This window comes from Natator depressus, chromosome 21 (assembly GCF_965152275.1).
Source record: "Natator depressus isolate rNatDep1 chromosome 21, rNatDep2.hap1, whole genome shotgun sequence".
Lineage (NCBI taxonomy): Eukaryota > Metazoa > Chordata > Testudines > Cheloniidae > Natator > Natator depressus.
Window position 1 is genome coordinate 9,126,789 of NC_134254.1, and position 16,848 is coordinate 9,143,636.

General features: G+C 48.1%; 1 protein-coding gene across 1 annotated transcript in view; it reads right to left on the minus strand.

Moving 5' to 3' along the window:
- The window catches only part of MDFI (MyoD family inhibitor), a 38,258-nt gene that overhangs the window by 13,548 nt on the left and 7,862 nt on the right, over positions 1-16,848 (minus strand). The window contains exon 3 of the mRNA XM_074935954.1: positions 97-315. Coding sequence (XP_074792055.1) covers positions 97-315 — 219 coding nt within the window. The remainder of the gene's footprint in view (positions 1-96; positions 316-16,848) is intronic.

Genomic DNA, 16,848 nt, shown 5'->3' on the forward strand with positions numbered 1-16,848 from the left:
GAGTGCGGGGAGAGGGACCGTTGTGATTTCAAGGACCCGAGCCCACGACACCGATCCCGCCCCAGCAGAACCCATGGGAAAGAAGCGGAGACTTACGTGTCACGGCTTTGGGAGTGACCACGGACTCTGATTTGGTCTCGCCTTTCGGGGGTGGTGTTCCATTTGCCAGGAGGTTCGGGGACTTGTCATCTTCTGGCAGTTTCTCCTTCTCCTCCGTTGCTGGGGCCTGAGGGTGAGGAGCTTGGATGTAGCACAGAGCAGATGGTGCTACCGCTGGATTCTGCGCAGAGGAAGCACTTGAGATCTCCTCCTGATCTGAGAAAGACAGTAGGGTTCTAATTATTATTATATGTGCTGGCCTACCACGGACCAGGATCCCAGCTTGCTAGGTGCGGTACAAAGACAGAACCTAGACAGTCCCTGCCCCCAAGGAGCTCACAATTGCAATATAAGACCAGAGACAACAGATGGAGTCAGACAGACTGAGTGGGGAGTCCCAGGAAACAACGAGCACCTCTTCCATCATCCGTTCCACCTTCACAACCCTTAAACAGCCTGAAGGCAGCAGGCTTCCCAGATTCTAGCCTGGGCACACTATTCACAAGAACGTTAAGAAGCCTAGGGCCAGATCCTCAGCTAGCGTAAACAGGCACAGCTCCATTGAAGCCAAGGGAGCTACATCAATTTACACCAGTTGAGGATCTGGCCGTTTTGGGTGGCATTTTCAGAAGCGCTCAGCACGGTCCGACTCTGCTCCTCAAGCAGTTAATGGTAAAAGTCCCCTTGACTTTGCTGGGACAGAGTCAGGCCAATGCTGAGTCTCTAGGGGCAGGGACTATTGTGGTCTGTGTTTGTACAGCACCTAGCACAATGGGCTCCTGGTCTGTGGCTGGGGCCCTTAGGTGCTACCGCTGTACAAACAATTAAACAAGACACTTAGACTTTAAGGGCAGTAGAGACCATCATGATCATCTAGTCTGACCTGCTGCACATCACAGGCCACAGAACCTCACCCAACTACTCCCGGAATAGACCCATAACCTCTGACTGAGATACTGAAGTCCTCAAATCATGATTTAAAAGACTTCAATAAATATCATTTTGAAAATCCCACCAGGTTTTCACAATTCAAATTTAAAAATCATATAAAATGTCTCCGGTGTTTTACTCAGAAACAGGCTGGTGTGTCGTTTGGTTTTGTTTAAATCCACCCCCGGCTTATTTCCTAATGTTAAGATGTCGTGTCTATGTGAAGGTCAGTTTGCTCCTGGGAGACATGCAGCAATTTGAAACGGTCATGAGGTCTGAGGTCCGCCTGGCTACCCTGTGAAAAGCAAAACCGCTCTGTCCCATACGCGGCCCGCAGCAGTGAGCTCCCAGCTTTGGCCTTGCAGAGCTCACACGAGCGCTCTCAAAGTACCCACGTAGACAGCACTTGGAAGTTATGGCTCCGGCCCTGAAGCCCATTTCCCGCCCCAGGCTCCAGAGCCCGAGCTCCGGCCCAAAAGGCGACACCGACACAGCTATCGTTAGTGTGGTAACATGAGCCCGAATCTGTTGAGCTGGGCTGGGAGGCTCCCTGCTGCAGACAGGGTAGACATACCCATAGCGGCCTGGTAGGAAATTGGAAACATCGGTATTTTCCCCATGATAATTTGTGGAAAAAAATATTTGACATTTTTACTCAGACCCTCCTGGAGTCTCGCCTGGGTACTGCTGGGAGAAAGCCCACGCTACCAGAGCCCCAGTTAGCAACCCTCAGGGCACTGCTGTGGGGAAGCTCACACTGCCAGGGGTTCTATCCAGCAGGGATAGGGCACTGCTGTGGGGAAGCTCCCTGGGACTCCCGCAGACAGCACTGCTTTCTCACAGCAGCATCCTATCACAGGGTGAATAAAAAGCCCCATGCTGTGGGAGCCTTCATCAGCATGGGCTTTGGGCACTTCCAGAAAGGCAGGCCCAGGAACTGTAGTGGGCACTGCAAGGGCACTGCTCTGAGGAGGATCTGCCCAGGGCAATCCCAGATGGCAGGAAGAGGGCACTGAGCGATAGGCAGCCCATGCTGCCGCAGTCCCAGCTGGCACCCAGGAAACGCCGCTGCACGAGAAACGGGGGAGAGCTGTTACCGCAAAAGAACAGCGGCACAGCAAGACCAGTGAGAAAGAGGAGGTGGCCATCAGGCACACGCCATCTGCTCCCGAAGCCTGCTGGAAAGGTACAGCTCCTTCGCACCCACACAGACTGAGCAGCCGGTTGTCACACATCCCAGCTTCAGCCAGAATCCTCTGGATTGCCCGGCTCCTGAAATTCTCTTGCCTTGGCTTTTGTCTGACAGGTCTCTGTCAAAGGGGCCTGGCCCACAGGAGATGGACAAACCAGACATCCAGCCCTCGGCACTTGGTGGAAGGTATGGATGAGGGTGCTAGCCTCAGTGAGGCAGGCCTCCAAGTCCCTTTCTCCAGATGGGGGAACAAGATCAGGTAGGGGTGTCGGTTGGTATGCAATGGAGTTGACGGACGGATCCCCAAAATCCAAGCCCTGTGCAGCCTCATCCTTACCACCTGTCTGGGGCCCATTGCGAATGAAGTGTTGGGTTAGCTTGATGGCCAGCGCGGCACTGTGGGACAGCCCGATACGGACTTCATTCGGCTCTGCTGTTGTGACACGACACGGATTTCCAGCCTCATGGGCCGAAACACGATGGATCGGGCACCGTTTAGCTTCAGTCCTGGTTAACCCTGGGGGTGGGCGGGAACCCTACAGCAGCCAGGCGCGGCTTGCAGCTTGGTGTCTGGATGCAGGATGTGTTGGAGGGATTGCGTGATGTTAGACACGGGTCATTCCTCTCGTGCAGACAAGGCCGCTGGAGACCCTGCGAATGTGAGGAGTTGGCCCCTTTCTGCCGAGCCCCCCTCACTTTCTTCCACTGGCCTCCCAGTCGGCCTACTCACCTCCTACCCTCCCCCATGCTCCCTTGGTTCCCAGAATAGCAACCGTTTACACAACAGGCTGGAGGTGCAGCAGCATCGGGGCGGAACCGCACTTTATATAAAGCTAAATTATACCTTCAGAGGATAAAGCTAGACCAAGCACCCATAATTACGCTGGCCATAGCAAGAGGTCCTACACGCACGCGGGCAGGGGCAGAGGGCGGGGAGAGAGCGGCAGGCCTTGGAGCCCTCATTATACTCAAGATAACAAGAGATCCTTCATGCAGGCAGACAGGGCAGGAGGCAGACGGGGAGGAAGGGAGGCAGACCTCACACATATAATTATAGTGGCCATAATGACACGAGGGAGGAGGGCCTGATCCAAAGTCTGCTGGGGTCAGCGGGACTCTGCCCTGACTCTCGGGGACTCTGGACCAGATTCCGAGAGGCTGATGGAGAGAAAAGCAGGGGAAAAGCGCAACCTCGTACACACAAAGCTATCCAACAAAGAGAGTGGGGAAGATGGCCCATTGGATAGGGCATGAGCTCGGTGCTTGAAAGACCTTAATTTGACTCCCAGCTCTGCTACAGTCTTCCTGAATGGTTACCTCGGTTCCCCATCGGTAGAATGGGGATAACCCTTCCCCACCTCACAGGGCTGTTGAGAGGATAAAATCCATTCAGGATGGTGAGGTGCTCGGAGATGGATGGGGGCAATATAAACACCTAGACAGACAGTCAACAGAGGCACGTGAGATTTTGGTAGGAAAGGCAAAATCATGTGTGATGCTATCCTGGCTGAAAAATGCAGCTGAAGATCCTTGAGCCTTTCAGCCTAGCTAAGCCCTACTTTTAAGCTCAGAGGGATTCCCCAGAATTTAACCCCTCCAGTACTTGGAGGTGGAATGTGCCCCCTGGAGACTTTGCTTCCCAGCTGTTTTCTACGTACCAGCAAATCTGGACTGGTTTATGGTTTCACACGAACATCAAGATTAAATCCCCTTATGGGACAGGCCGATAGAATTTAATAGAAAACAGCGATCTTTCCAGAGGTTTTTCAAACCACCCTGTAGAATCCAGCAGAGAATTCTCTCCCACCTTCGTTCTCTATGAAATCTTTGAGGTCTGTTAGAGTAATTTCTGTAGAACCCTGTTGCTTTCAGCCCTCTTCCATTCTATCGGACTTTCCCACAGGCATGTGATTTTGCCTAGTTTTGATGTGAAACCAGGAGAAATTCAGCAGCTTCAGGAAAGGTTTGCATTGAGAATTTGGGTCCAACACTCAGAGTGAGCTGGGGCAGGAAGTAGAAGTGTTTGAACTCCTCAAAGCAGGGCAAAGGGGAGGAAATGTTCTAATGCTTCCTTGAAAACCCAAGTCCTGGGAGAAAGAGGTGCATGCCTGGGTATAAATAAAATAGTGGCCACACAAAGCTAAATGCTGCAGTCATTTGTCTGGTCTCAATCATGCTCCTATTGGGAGTTTGGCCTGAGTAGGACCAAAATTTGCCCTATAGGCGTGATCTAAAGCCAATGGCAAAAATTCCATTGACTTGAGTGAGCTTTGGTTCAAGCCCTTAGTCACACGTGATCCTGAGGTTACCTTTCAGGCCACGTGATCATAAGGTTCTCCATAGCATTTGTGTAAACCCAGAACTGATATGAATGGAATGGAACAGCTGGATCTGGCCCAGAGGTTCTTATTCACACACTTTGTTAGGGTGCCCTAAATAGACAAAACACTTCAAAAATTAGAAAAGACATGATTGTCTACTCAGAAAAGCCTACAATATAATATATTATTAGGGGCTTGATGGTCACATACACAGGTTTCCTCCCCCTGTAACTTCACCGACTTCAGTAAAGTCATTCCTGGTTTACCCCAATGCAAGTGACTAAAGGATGGGACCCAACATCTGAAAAATTAGTCTACCAGATAATTGGGGCCTACCACCTGCCAGAAGATGAGAGAAAGGATGGCTTTGTGGTTAAGACCCTAAACAAGGACTTGGGAGATCTGGTTTCAATCCCCAGCTCTGTAACAGACCCCACGGCAAGTCACTGTGCCGCAAATATAAAACGGGGATTGTAACACCCCTTTTGTCCATTTAGAATATAAGGTCTTTGAGGCAGGGACAGTCTCTTCTGATGTACCTGCAGTGCCCAGTACAATGGAGGCTGTCGACACTAATGCAAAACAAGTAATACTGACAGACGAACAGATACCTGGCTGGGAGGCACACTGCTCATACGTGGTTAATTACACCGAACACAAGGTCTCCTGTACAAACACAGAGATGGAGGGAGGAAATTGGCAATTAGATTCGTTTCCATTGGAACAAACAGGCCAGACAACAGGCAGAAATATAGAGCAGGAGAGAATTTGGACAAGTTGGTTCTCCCCTGTGTGAGATGCACTGACTCACTCCCTGGCATCTCTTCAGCCGCGTGCCCACACGTGAGACCCGCTGCGATGCGCTTCACAAGCATTCCACAGAGCACGTGAGCTGCCGAAGCAGGCCAAAACCTCTCCTGGCACTGAGACCGAGTGGCAGGAGTTGCTCCTACTCTCTGTGGTTCTGTGATTGGCATGATGTGGCGTCAACGCGCGTCTCATCGTTAACAGCTCAGTGCCCCATGGGCGTGGGCACCTTTGCTGGCCGGAGCTCAGACAGATTTCCTTGCAGTGGTGTCAGGGGGACTGCCCAGACATGCTCACACTTCACACAGGCTCGAGGGACCCTGCAAAAAGGCAGATCAACTCCTGCTTTGATGTCCCTCCTGCATCTTCTTCCCTGCTGGGAGCTTTCCAGACCCAGTCAGGCCCAGGGGAAAACAATACTATTAACTAAATACCCTATACTCAAACAGCAGCTTTCATCTCAGGATCTGAAAGCGCTTTAGAAACAAGCCTTGTGAAACAGACAGGCAGGTAATTATTATCCCCATTTTACAGGTGGGCACAGAGAGATGACGTAACCTCCTTATGTTTGCATGGCAAACCATCAGCAGAGTTGGGAGTAGAACCCAGGAGTCCTGGCTCCTAATCATCCCTTGGCGAGGTACCCCAGGAGTTATATGCCTTCTGGGAGGAAGTAGCCACGTGTTACATGTTATTTCAGTCTCATCAGGTATAACGCTAAACAGAACTCGCATACTTCTTGCATCACTGAAATAGATACTTGGCATAACAAGGTGCCCAATATTGTATTGCAAACGTATGGGTTTGGTGCCCAGCGGGGGTCTGTCTGGATCAGATGATCTAAGAGAAGAAGGAGCTAAAGACATGTGTACAGCACTTGCTTTCCCACACAGTGTTTGTGAGCAGGTGGCCTCTACCTAGCCTTGTTCAGCCCTGGGGACTCTGATCTGCTTGATAATCCTTTGCACAACACACCTGGGGAGACTGATGCTGCAAGGCGTTGAACAACCCTCAATGACCCCTGAAATCCATGCATATTTACCTCTTTGCTGTCATAATTATTTGTATTATTGGTAGCACCTCAGGGCCCCAGTGTGCTGAGGGCTGGACACACACATGGTGAGAGACCATCCCTGCCCCAAAGGGCTTTGGGCCAGATTTTTTGAAAGCATTTAGGCACTGAACTCCCACTGAAATCAATGGGAGTTAGGAGCCTTAATGTCTTTAAAAATCCCACCCTGACAATCTAAATAGACACGACAGACAAAGGCTGGGAGGGGAAACTGAGGCACAGAGTGGGACTTGCCCAAGACCACTCAGCAGGTTCAGCGACAGAGCCAGGAACAGAAGCCAGCTCTTCTGACTCCCAGCCTAGAGCCCTGTCTGCTCAGCCACATTATCCTTCACTCAACACCCCCTGGCCAGGAATTGGTTGTTTTCCTCTCACGCAAAGCCAGACATTCCATTGACCTCCAGGGAGAGAGCTGTTCATGGCACTAGAAGCAGACACCAGACTGAGGCTGCCCTGAAATCTTCTGGGGTTCCGAATGATCTCCCCGGGAAGCTGCTGAGCCCCTGTAGCAGAATCCAGAGTGACCCCTGACTCCGGACAAACAGCTGTGAGCAGACACTGACTAGATGCTAGCAACTAGGGGTTGATGCATTAAGTGCTAACAAAACGTCAGGCATTTTGGGATTGGGGATTGCCTGATCCTAACCTTTCTCATTTCCTAGTTACATACTGATATGTATATGCCATATAGCTGCTGCATCCCACCAGCCTCTCTTTACGACATAGGGCATCTTGATATCACCTTTCATTCAAGCCTCAGCACCCAATAGGACAACTATTATCCTCATTTTACAAGTGAGGAAACTGAGGCAGAGCATAGCAACCAGGGGTCCTGAGGTCCAGCCCCTTGGCCTAATCACTGGGTTACTCTGCTGACTAAAATCTCATTTCTGCATCTTCCCCAATTACATTTTTATACAAACGCTGATACCGTCTGCGCCTCAATCAGGCCCAAGATCAGAGAGCCCGTTACTTAACCAGGATAGCACGCTGGCAATTGGCTTCATGCAGTTTAATGGATTTCCCCTTCCATTTTACAAGTACATGCATGAGTCCTGCTTAGATAACAAAATGGAGCCGTAGTGCATCATTAATGTAGCAAACAACATAACTTCTGCATAATATTTTTAAAATATATTGGAGGGGAAGAAAATGAATGCCAACTGGGCATAGGAAACCATTTTTGTTTATAAGCACAAAAACAAAAGGATGCAATAAGCATTCAAAAATCATGAATCAGGCATCAATCATGAGATTGGCTTAAAGAGTGAGAGATTATTTTTTAAAAATGTTCTTTTCAATTGCCTTCTGGTTTCTGAGCCTTTAGGATGCACTTGGATCCTATTTTCAGGATTTTTTTCCTTCAACCACAAGGACTAGAAACTTACTTAAGAAAAAAGGAAAGCCAAAATGTTCATGGCATCATTAGACTCCAGAAGCTGGGACTTTAAGAAAAAAGCCAGGATTTGCAGGAAAAACAGAGTTGGTGACACTGAGTAATGTGTCAGCCATGTACCTTCGCCTATTTAATTGGGCACCTTGTACCATTCATTCAATATAAGGTGTGCAAAAATAACACCTGCTACAAATAGAAGGGCATTCCATTCATTGGATGGATTTATTTTTGTGGTACTACATTCCCACTGGAGCTCTGAAACTTATGGGCCAACATTTGGGCCTGGTCTTGAGTAGGATAAAAAGGGGTGTGTGTGTGTGTAAGGGGGTGGGGGGAGTTAGATTATGTTTAGCTATCATGATCTAGTCAACATGTCATAAAACCCTTTTGCAAACAATTGGAAATTGCACCCTGTCAGCAATTGGTGGTCAGTAGTCAAGGTTTAGTTGAACCAGGACGGAACTCAGTTTAGCTTCGAGTATAAACAAGGGAAAAGCTGTAGTCAGCACAAGTTCAGTTAACCCTTGCTCTGACTTCAGAGGGAAGTTAGAATGACCTCAGATTTCATACAAGTCAAGGGTCACGAGGACGACTGGCATACTTTCTTAGATTCCTCTTCGTTTTCTTTTGTTCTTGTGGACCACAATAGAGGAAGCAAAAGTGGATGGGAATCTGGGAGGCAGTGACCATGAGATGGTCGAGTTCAGGATCCTGACACAAGGAAGAAAGGAAAGCAGCAGAATACGGACCCTGGACTTCAGAAAAGCAGACTTTGACTCCCTCAGGGAACTGATGGGCAAGATCCCCTGGGAGAATAACATGAGGGGGAAAGGAGTCCAGGAGAGCTGGCTGTATTTTAAAGAATCCTTATTGAGGTTACAGGGACAAACCATCCCTATGTGTAGAAAGAATAGTAAATATGGCAGGCGACCAGCTTGGCTCAACAGTGAAATCCTTGCTGATCTTAAACACAAAAAAGAGGCTTACAAGAAGTGGAAGATTGGACAAATGACCAGGGATGAGTATATAAATATTGCTCGGGCATGTAGGAATGGAATCAGGAAGGCTAAATCACACCTGGAGTTGCAGCTAGCGAGGGATGTTAAGAGTAACAAGAAGGGTTTCTTCAGGTATGTTGGCAATAAGAAGAAAGCCAAGGAAAGTGTGGGTCCCTTACTAAATGAGGGAGGCAACCTAGTGACAGAGGATGTGGAAAAAGCTAATGCTTTTTTTGCCTCTGTCTTCACGGACAAGGTCAGCTCCCAGACTACTGCACTGGGCAGCACAGCATGGGGAGGAGGTGGCCAGCCCTCTGTGAAGGAAGAAGTGGTTCAGGACTATTTAGAAAAACTGGATGTGCACAAGTCCATGGGGCCAGATGCGTTGCATCCAAGAGTGCTAAAGGAATTGGCGGATGGATTGCAGAGCCATTGGCCATTATCTTTGAAAACTCAAGGCAATCGGGGGAAGTCCCAGAAGATTGGAAAAAGGCTAATGTAGTGCCCATCTTTAAAAAAGGGAAGAAGGATGATCCTGGGAACTACAGGCCGGTCAGCCTCACCTCAGTCCCTGGAAAAATCATGGAGCATGTCCTCAAGGAATCAATTCTGAAGCACTTAGACAAGAGGAAAGTGATCAGGAACAGTCAGCATGGATTCACCGAGGGCAAGTCATGCCTGACTAATCTAATTGCCTTCTATGATGAGAACTGGTTCTGTGGATGAAGGGAAAGCAGTGGACGTGTTATTCCTCGACTTTAGCAAAGCTTTTGACACGGTCTCCCACAGTATTCTTGTCAGTATTCTTGTCAAAGAAGTATGGGCTGGATGGATGCACTACAAGGTGGGTAGAAAGTTGGCTAGATTGTCGGGCTCAACGGGTAGTGATCAATGGCTCCATGTCTAGTTGGCAGCCGGTATCTAGCGGAGTGCCCCAAGGGTCGGTCCTGGGGCCGGTTTTGTTCAATATCTTCATTAATGATCTGGAGGATGGTGTGGATTGCACCCTCATCAAGTTTGCGGGTGACACTAAACTGGGAGGAGTGGTAGATACGCTGGAGGGTAGGGATAGGATACAGAGGGACCTAGACAAATTGGAGGATTGGGCCAAAAGAAATCTGATGAGGTTCAACAAGGACAAGTGCAGAGTCCTGCACTTAGGATGGAAGAATCCAATGCACCGCTACAGACTAGGGACCGAATGGCTAGGCAGCAGTTCTGCAGAGAAGGACCTAGGGGTGACAGTGGACAAGAAGCTGGATATGAGTCAACAGTGTGCCCTTGTTGCCAAGAAGGCCAATGGCATTTTGGGGTGTATAAGGAGGGGCATTGCCAGCAGATCGAGGGACGTGATCGTTCCCCTCTATTCGACATTGGTGAGGCCTCATCTGGAGTACTGTGTCCAGTTTTGGGCTCCACACTACAAGAAGGATGTGGATAAATTGGAGAGAGTCCAGTGAAGGGCAACAAAAATGATTAGGGGACTGGAACACATGAGTTATGAGGAGAGGCTGAGGGAACTGGGATTGTTTAGTCTACGGAAGAGAAGAATGAGGGGGGATTTGATAGCTGCCTTTAACTACCTGAAAGGGGGTTCCAAAGAGGATGGATCTAGACTATTCTCAGTGATAGATGACAGGTGCAGATGACAGGACAAGGAGTAATGGTCTCAAGTTGCAGTGGGGGAGATTTAGGTTGGATATTAGGAAAAACTTTTTCACTAGGAGGGTGGTGAAACACTGGAATGCGTTACCTAGGGAGGTGGTGGAATCTCCTTCCTTAGAAGTTTTTAAGGTCAGGCTTGACAAAGCCCTGGCTGGGATGATTTAGTTGGGATTGGTCCTGCTCTGGGCAGGGGGTTGGACTAGATAGCCTCCAGAGGTCCCTTCCAACTCTGTTATTCTATGATTCTAAGTGTCCAAGACAGACTCTTATTGCCAACATCCCAATTGAAAAGCGCTAAGAGGTTTGGCTAAGGGTCAGAGGAATCGCAGAAATGTATAGCTAGAAGATACCTCAAGAGGTCATCTAATCCATCTCCCCATACTGAGGCAGGAACAAGACCTAGACCATCCCTGACAGGTCTTTGTCAGGAATGGTCTACATATACATAATCCTGGAGTACTCAAACTTGTGGGTACTTAGCTGAACCTTTAGCGGTCTTCCCATCGCTAATTACTTAGTTGCCCCAAGCATGTCTTAAATACAACATAGGAACGACCTTACTAGACCAGAGCTGCGGTGGAGCAAGACCAATGTCCCATCTCTAATGGCTAGTGGTACCACCTGCTACAGAGAAAGGGGCAAGAAATTGCCTAGTGGACAATTCAAGAATAACTTCCTGACATGTCAGAGGCTAGTTATGTCTGTTTATACATTACTGGAACGGGCTCAGGCTTTGGTGATGAGAGCGGTACAAGAAACTATATAAAATTAAAGAGGGAAAGTTTCTCCCTAATTCTCTGAGCTAGAGGTTGCCTTGTGCCCTGAAGGTAGAGATGTATTTTGATTGCCAAGGTCAGAAGCAAACCTCTTCTTTTTGCAAAACTTGGGGTGTTTGGACCTAGAACATTGGTTTGACCCATTCCAAAGAGGACAGGGAGGGGGAGTTGGATCCCCGTGGATGGATCCAGACTTATGCCCTTCCAAACTTGAAGAGCATCTGTATCTGGAGTGTTGGCTAGAGTCCCTTTTTCATATGAATGAAGGCATGGATTCTCTTGCCATTTTTGTCTTCATCTTTCTCTTTCCTTTAATCTCTCAGGGATGACTAGTCAGAGGACAGATGATGGCGGGTGGAGAGATAAACAAAGATATACTCTACTGAGGTACTTGCCATTATTAACATGCTACTGTGAAACAATATACGGTTTGGGAGCTTTCTAATCTGTTTTTTTTTTTTTTTGCAGATAAAATGATTGAGTGATCTCTCGCTTTTCCCACGTATACTGCCTAATCCATCCAGGTGGTTTACTGACCTCCCCAAATGACTATTTTAGAACTTAATTAAGCAATTTAGAATATGGTGGAGGGAGTGCAGAGAAAAATCCTCCAATCCCATGTGCCAGATTGGAGAGAGAGAGAGAGAGAAAACAAAACAAAACTCTGTTTTGAAAGTTTGCTCGACTGGGAGAAATCCAAATGGCTTATTTACATTCAGTCTGAAATTAATGCACTAAAGCCTTTCAGATTCAAAGATATTCAGAGAAAGGAGGGGGAGAGGGGAAGAGAAATGCCCAGAAAACCTCAGCACAGCGCAAGCTAATCAGTGAGCTCCTGACACTTCAAACACAGCTCTGCTTTCACCGATTTCCATACCTCGCTGGTTACGCTGGCGGCGTTTGCCCTAGTGTCTCTCGGCACGCTTGGGTGATGGTTTATAAAACATTTTGGCTGCTGGACCACGAGGCGTTTGGTCACAAATGTTTGTTTCTATGAAAAGTTACTTCCTTAGCAAAAACACAAATAACTCGCCAGCTCCACACCAGGGTTATTATTATTTGTTATTTATAGTGCTCTGGTGGGTAGAGACATAAAAGCATAGGAACAGCCAGACTGGTCGGCCCACGGGCCCCTCTCTGACAATGGCCAGTGCCAGCTGCTTCAGAATCACTGCAAGAACTCCTCTCATGGACAATTTTGTAATCCGTTATGGGCCGCAGCTCCCCATCTGTGAAATGGGTTATTAAAACAACCTATCCCACCCCCTTGTGGACTGAGGTTGGGCTTTTCAAGGGCATTCAACTCCCACTAAGTATAAAATAGAATCTGGCCACTTTCCTCCCTTTAGCTCCTTGAAAATCCCACCTTCAGACTGTATGCTTTTTGGGACAGGGAGGGTCTCTCACTGGCTATATACAGAGCACCCATGGAGCCCTGAGCTGAGTAGCAGCCTCTAGGCACTGCTGTGATACAAACAAACAATCAAGGTTAAACCATTCAGGTGACTTGACCCAAACCATGTCCCACTCCCAGCATGGTACAAGGAAACCCTTTTACCAAGGAAGCGCTCACAGTTCGGGACATGGCAGAAGTCTCATCATGGAGAAGTAGGAGAGGGAGAAGACTCAGCCGCGGTATTAGAGGGAGAGAATATTTGTGTGCCTCGGAGCAGACCTCCCCCCTCAAATTAAAGAGAAGGAAAGTGAAACCAGCACAGCTAAATGGAGACCCACATAGCTAAAACACTAGTTGTTTGAACAACACAATACAACATATTTCAGGACAGGTTAAAAACTGGAAATAAACTCCCGCATGAGACACTTCATTCTTCCGCTATGTACAACAGCTAAAACCCCATTGACTTCAGTTCAGTTCCTCCTGATTTTCAACACTGTCAGTGGCTATGTCTTCACTTCAGAAACAAAGTGTGACTTTACATGGAGAGAGCTATCCTAGTGCAAAATCCTCATGGCAACAAGGCACAGGTAGTTTGTCTCTTGATTTAGCTAGCTGAGATCAAACCTATCTCCCCTACCTTTCTTGAGGTAAAAACACACCTTCATTTGCAATGAAGACAGCCATTGATACGAGAATAAGTCTCCTTGTGATGAACAGCGAGCCAGAAATGAACAAAAATAATCGTTTCCCAATGTACATTTGAAGCAATAAAGCCGCCTGTGCATGACTGGAGACCCGGGCCCCCAAGGTGAGAAGGTTTGGTGGGGAATTAGAGAGGATGATGTAGTAGCAGAGAAGTGAGCTGAATTCTTTTACTGTGGAAAGTCATGGGGAAATTCCTATTCAAAGGATATTTCTTACAGGAGATCAGAATGCAGCCTTATTACTATTTATTTGTATGAGAGCAATGCTTAGAGACTTCAACAAGCTAACTGCTGTATATGCACAAAGAGACAGTCCAGCCCTGCCGAGCATAGAATCTAAACAGACAAGAGAGGGGTTCTCCATGGAGGAGCTTACAAAACATCTTGAGATGCTGAAATGCAGTAAGGTTCCGATTCAGCAAAACATTTGGGCACACGTCCAGCTTGTGAATGGTCCCTAAGGGCTTTGCTGGATCAGTACATGTGTCAGCAAGACTGAGGGTTGTGATAAAACCAAGGGACCCAAGATCATAGAACCACAGAAATGTAGGGCTGAAAGGGACCTCAAGAGGTCATCAAGTCCAGTCCCCTGCACTCAGGCAGGCCAAAATGCACATCATTATTAACAAGAACAATAATTTGCACCTATCTAGCACCTTTCATTCTAAGATGCAGCTAGCCATCTTAGGGTTTTGTACAAGGGCCCATCTTTACAGTACCTGATCTCAGTGCACTTTACATTCATACAATCTCACCTCAACAACCCTGTGAAACAGAGAGTTATTACTACTCCCACTCGACCAAGGAGGTGAAGGGGAAACCAGAGAGGTGTCCATCCAAGGCAACATAGCAGCAGAGCTAAGAACAGAATTTTGCAGTCCTTAATCCCAGCTCCCCCTCTGCTCTAAGCAGTAGACAACACGCTCCTTCTAGAAGAGGGAAGAGAATCCAGAATTTCTGGGGTGGTACTGAGTATAGACAGACCAATCTGGGCCTGAGATCATAACACTTACCTCAACTGGGTCAGGGCAATATGGAAATAAACTCCTTTTAAAAAGGCAGCACAAAGCTTTATGGGCCACAGATTACATAGCTGTTGATCTAATGACTGCAAAGCAGTCCAATGATTATGCCATTTGGGTGGAGCAAGTCATTTCTCATGAAGACCTTAAATTGCTCAACTTGCTTTCCATGCAAATTTGCATTGGCTCCTGAGAACACGTTGCACTGGGTTCTTAGCCTTGGAATTGAAAGTTGCCAGACTGGGTGAACATAATCCTGCTTGGTGCATCAGAATTGAGACCGGTTGCGAGACAGGCTGGACTGACAACTGTGCAGCCTGAAGTCATCTGTTTATCCACAAAACAGGTACAGCATGGGAAGCAACAGGGCCTGATTTCCCCACCCTGCCAACATGCCTGAGTCCTGACCTGGAGCGGCCACGTATAGTGAGGAAAGAGCAGTTCAGTCTCCAGCAATGCCTGTCAGTGCCACTTGGGATGGCTATTTCATGATGAGGGCCCCAGCCCACTAGGAACCGAGCCCTGCCATACATAGAGAACACCAAACAGTCGTCATCTGATACCATCTTTCTGTCATTCCCAAGCAGGGCTAGAGTTAGCCCAAGAGGTGAGAAGTTCCAGCTCCCATTGCTAATTCCCTAATCCACCCAGTCCCGGCCTCTGCATTCCTCTTTCAATCAGATTATTTATCCTGCAGCTGAAACAGTACCTAACATGCTGGTCCAAGAGTGCCCCTCAGCAAAGCCAACAGTAAACAGTGGTCAATTTGGGCACAAAAGTCCAAAGCTCAGCACAAGAAACTATTGTCCTACATCAGACGCTGCAGCCCGTGACCTCTACTGATACTGCGTTCTCTTTAATCTTCAACCTCCTTATCCAGGGAAGGAGACATTATAGCCAAACCTGGAATGTACAAGACAGAGTGTATTCCTGGGTGAGAGGGCAATAAACATTCCAAAATGATAGGGTGTTAAGGTGCCTTATGCAGAGTTTGGGGGATTACATGAAACCTACAGAGCACTGGCCAAAGGTCAAGCAGAGGCCCCTTTATCTCTCCCTTCCTTGTAGGGATGAGAGAAGCTTAGTTCTCACCAGATTTCTCTGCTGCTGGTTGGAGACATCCCCGTGAAAGCTTTGCTCGTGTTCTTTTGGGCACGCATGTTTCCTGTCACCTGAGATGGGCCTGAGCCAAAACACGGGGTTTGGACTTCAAGGTGTTTGGAATCTGCACCTCCTTCTGGATTCATCTATCATCCAGAGCCTCAGCGGGTGTCAATCAGTACAGCTCTGTTGAAGTCAGTGGCACTACAATGGTTGCCACCCGCTGAGGATCTGGCCCTAGCTCTCCAAATGGAAACAAACCACAGATCTGACTATCCATGAGCTCTGCAAGTCTGAAGTCTGGGTTCAGGGCTTGGGTTCAGGACTTTTACAAGACCTCGCTGAAAATCAGAAGTGACCATAAAAAGCCACAAACACTGACAAGTATCAGAACATTTCAGAACCTCAGCAAAGGTTTGGGGAGGATGAGAGAGAGGGCGTTTCTCCTTTTCTTCTTCTTCTTTGTGTTAGACCTACCCCAGCCAAGAACAAGGCCCCACTGTGCTAGGTGCTGTCTGTATTCACAGGCTACATCTATACTGCACAAAAAACCAACCCCACAGCAGTAAGTCTCAGAGCCCAGGTGAATTGACTCAGGCTCATGGGGCTTGCGCTGCAGGGCCCAAAATAGCAGGGTAGATGTTTGGGCTTGGGCTAGAGACTAGGCTCCGAGACCCTTCCCGTTACTAGGTTTCAGGGCCCACGCGAACATCTGCACTGCCCTGCTTGTTTGTTTTTGCGGCGTAGACTACACGTAAGGGAAAGTCTCCACCCCAAAATGCTCACAATCTAAATAGATAAGAAAGGCAAAAGGTGAGAAGAAGGGAGTATTGTCACCCCTATTTTACAGATGGGGAACACACACACACACACACACACACACTAAAGTAGGCCAAGACTTTGCAAAAATGATGAATGATTTTGGGTTTCCAGCTAGAGACACCTTTAAAGGGACCTGATTTTCAGAGATCGGGTGCTCGGCTCAGTCAGGAATCAGGCCCCTTTAAGATGTCTCTAAATAGGGCGCCCCAGAAATGGAGGCACCCCAAAAGACTAGCCACTTTTAGAAAATGTTGGCAGCTGTGACTTGCCATGAGGCACCGTGTGGCAGTGTGAGCTACTGAACCAAGAGTTACCGAGTCACACAGTAGCGCTTCAACCAGAAGACCATGTTTGGTTACGGCATCTCCACCACCTTCCCATGCAGCCTGGCATTGAGAAGCCAAGGACAGGACAGCCCAAGCACAAAGCCGGTGAAAGAAGCGAACGATGTCCCGTACATAGGGCCCATGTTGAACCCAGGCCCTGACACAAAATCCCCCAAGGAGGGATCAGGCTATGGGGCACACAGATGGAGAGATCACAA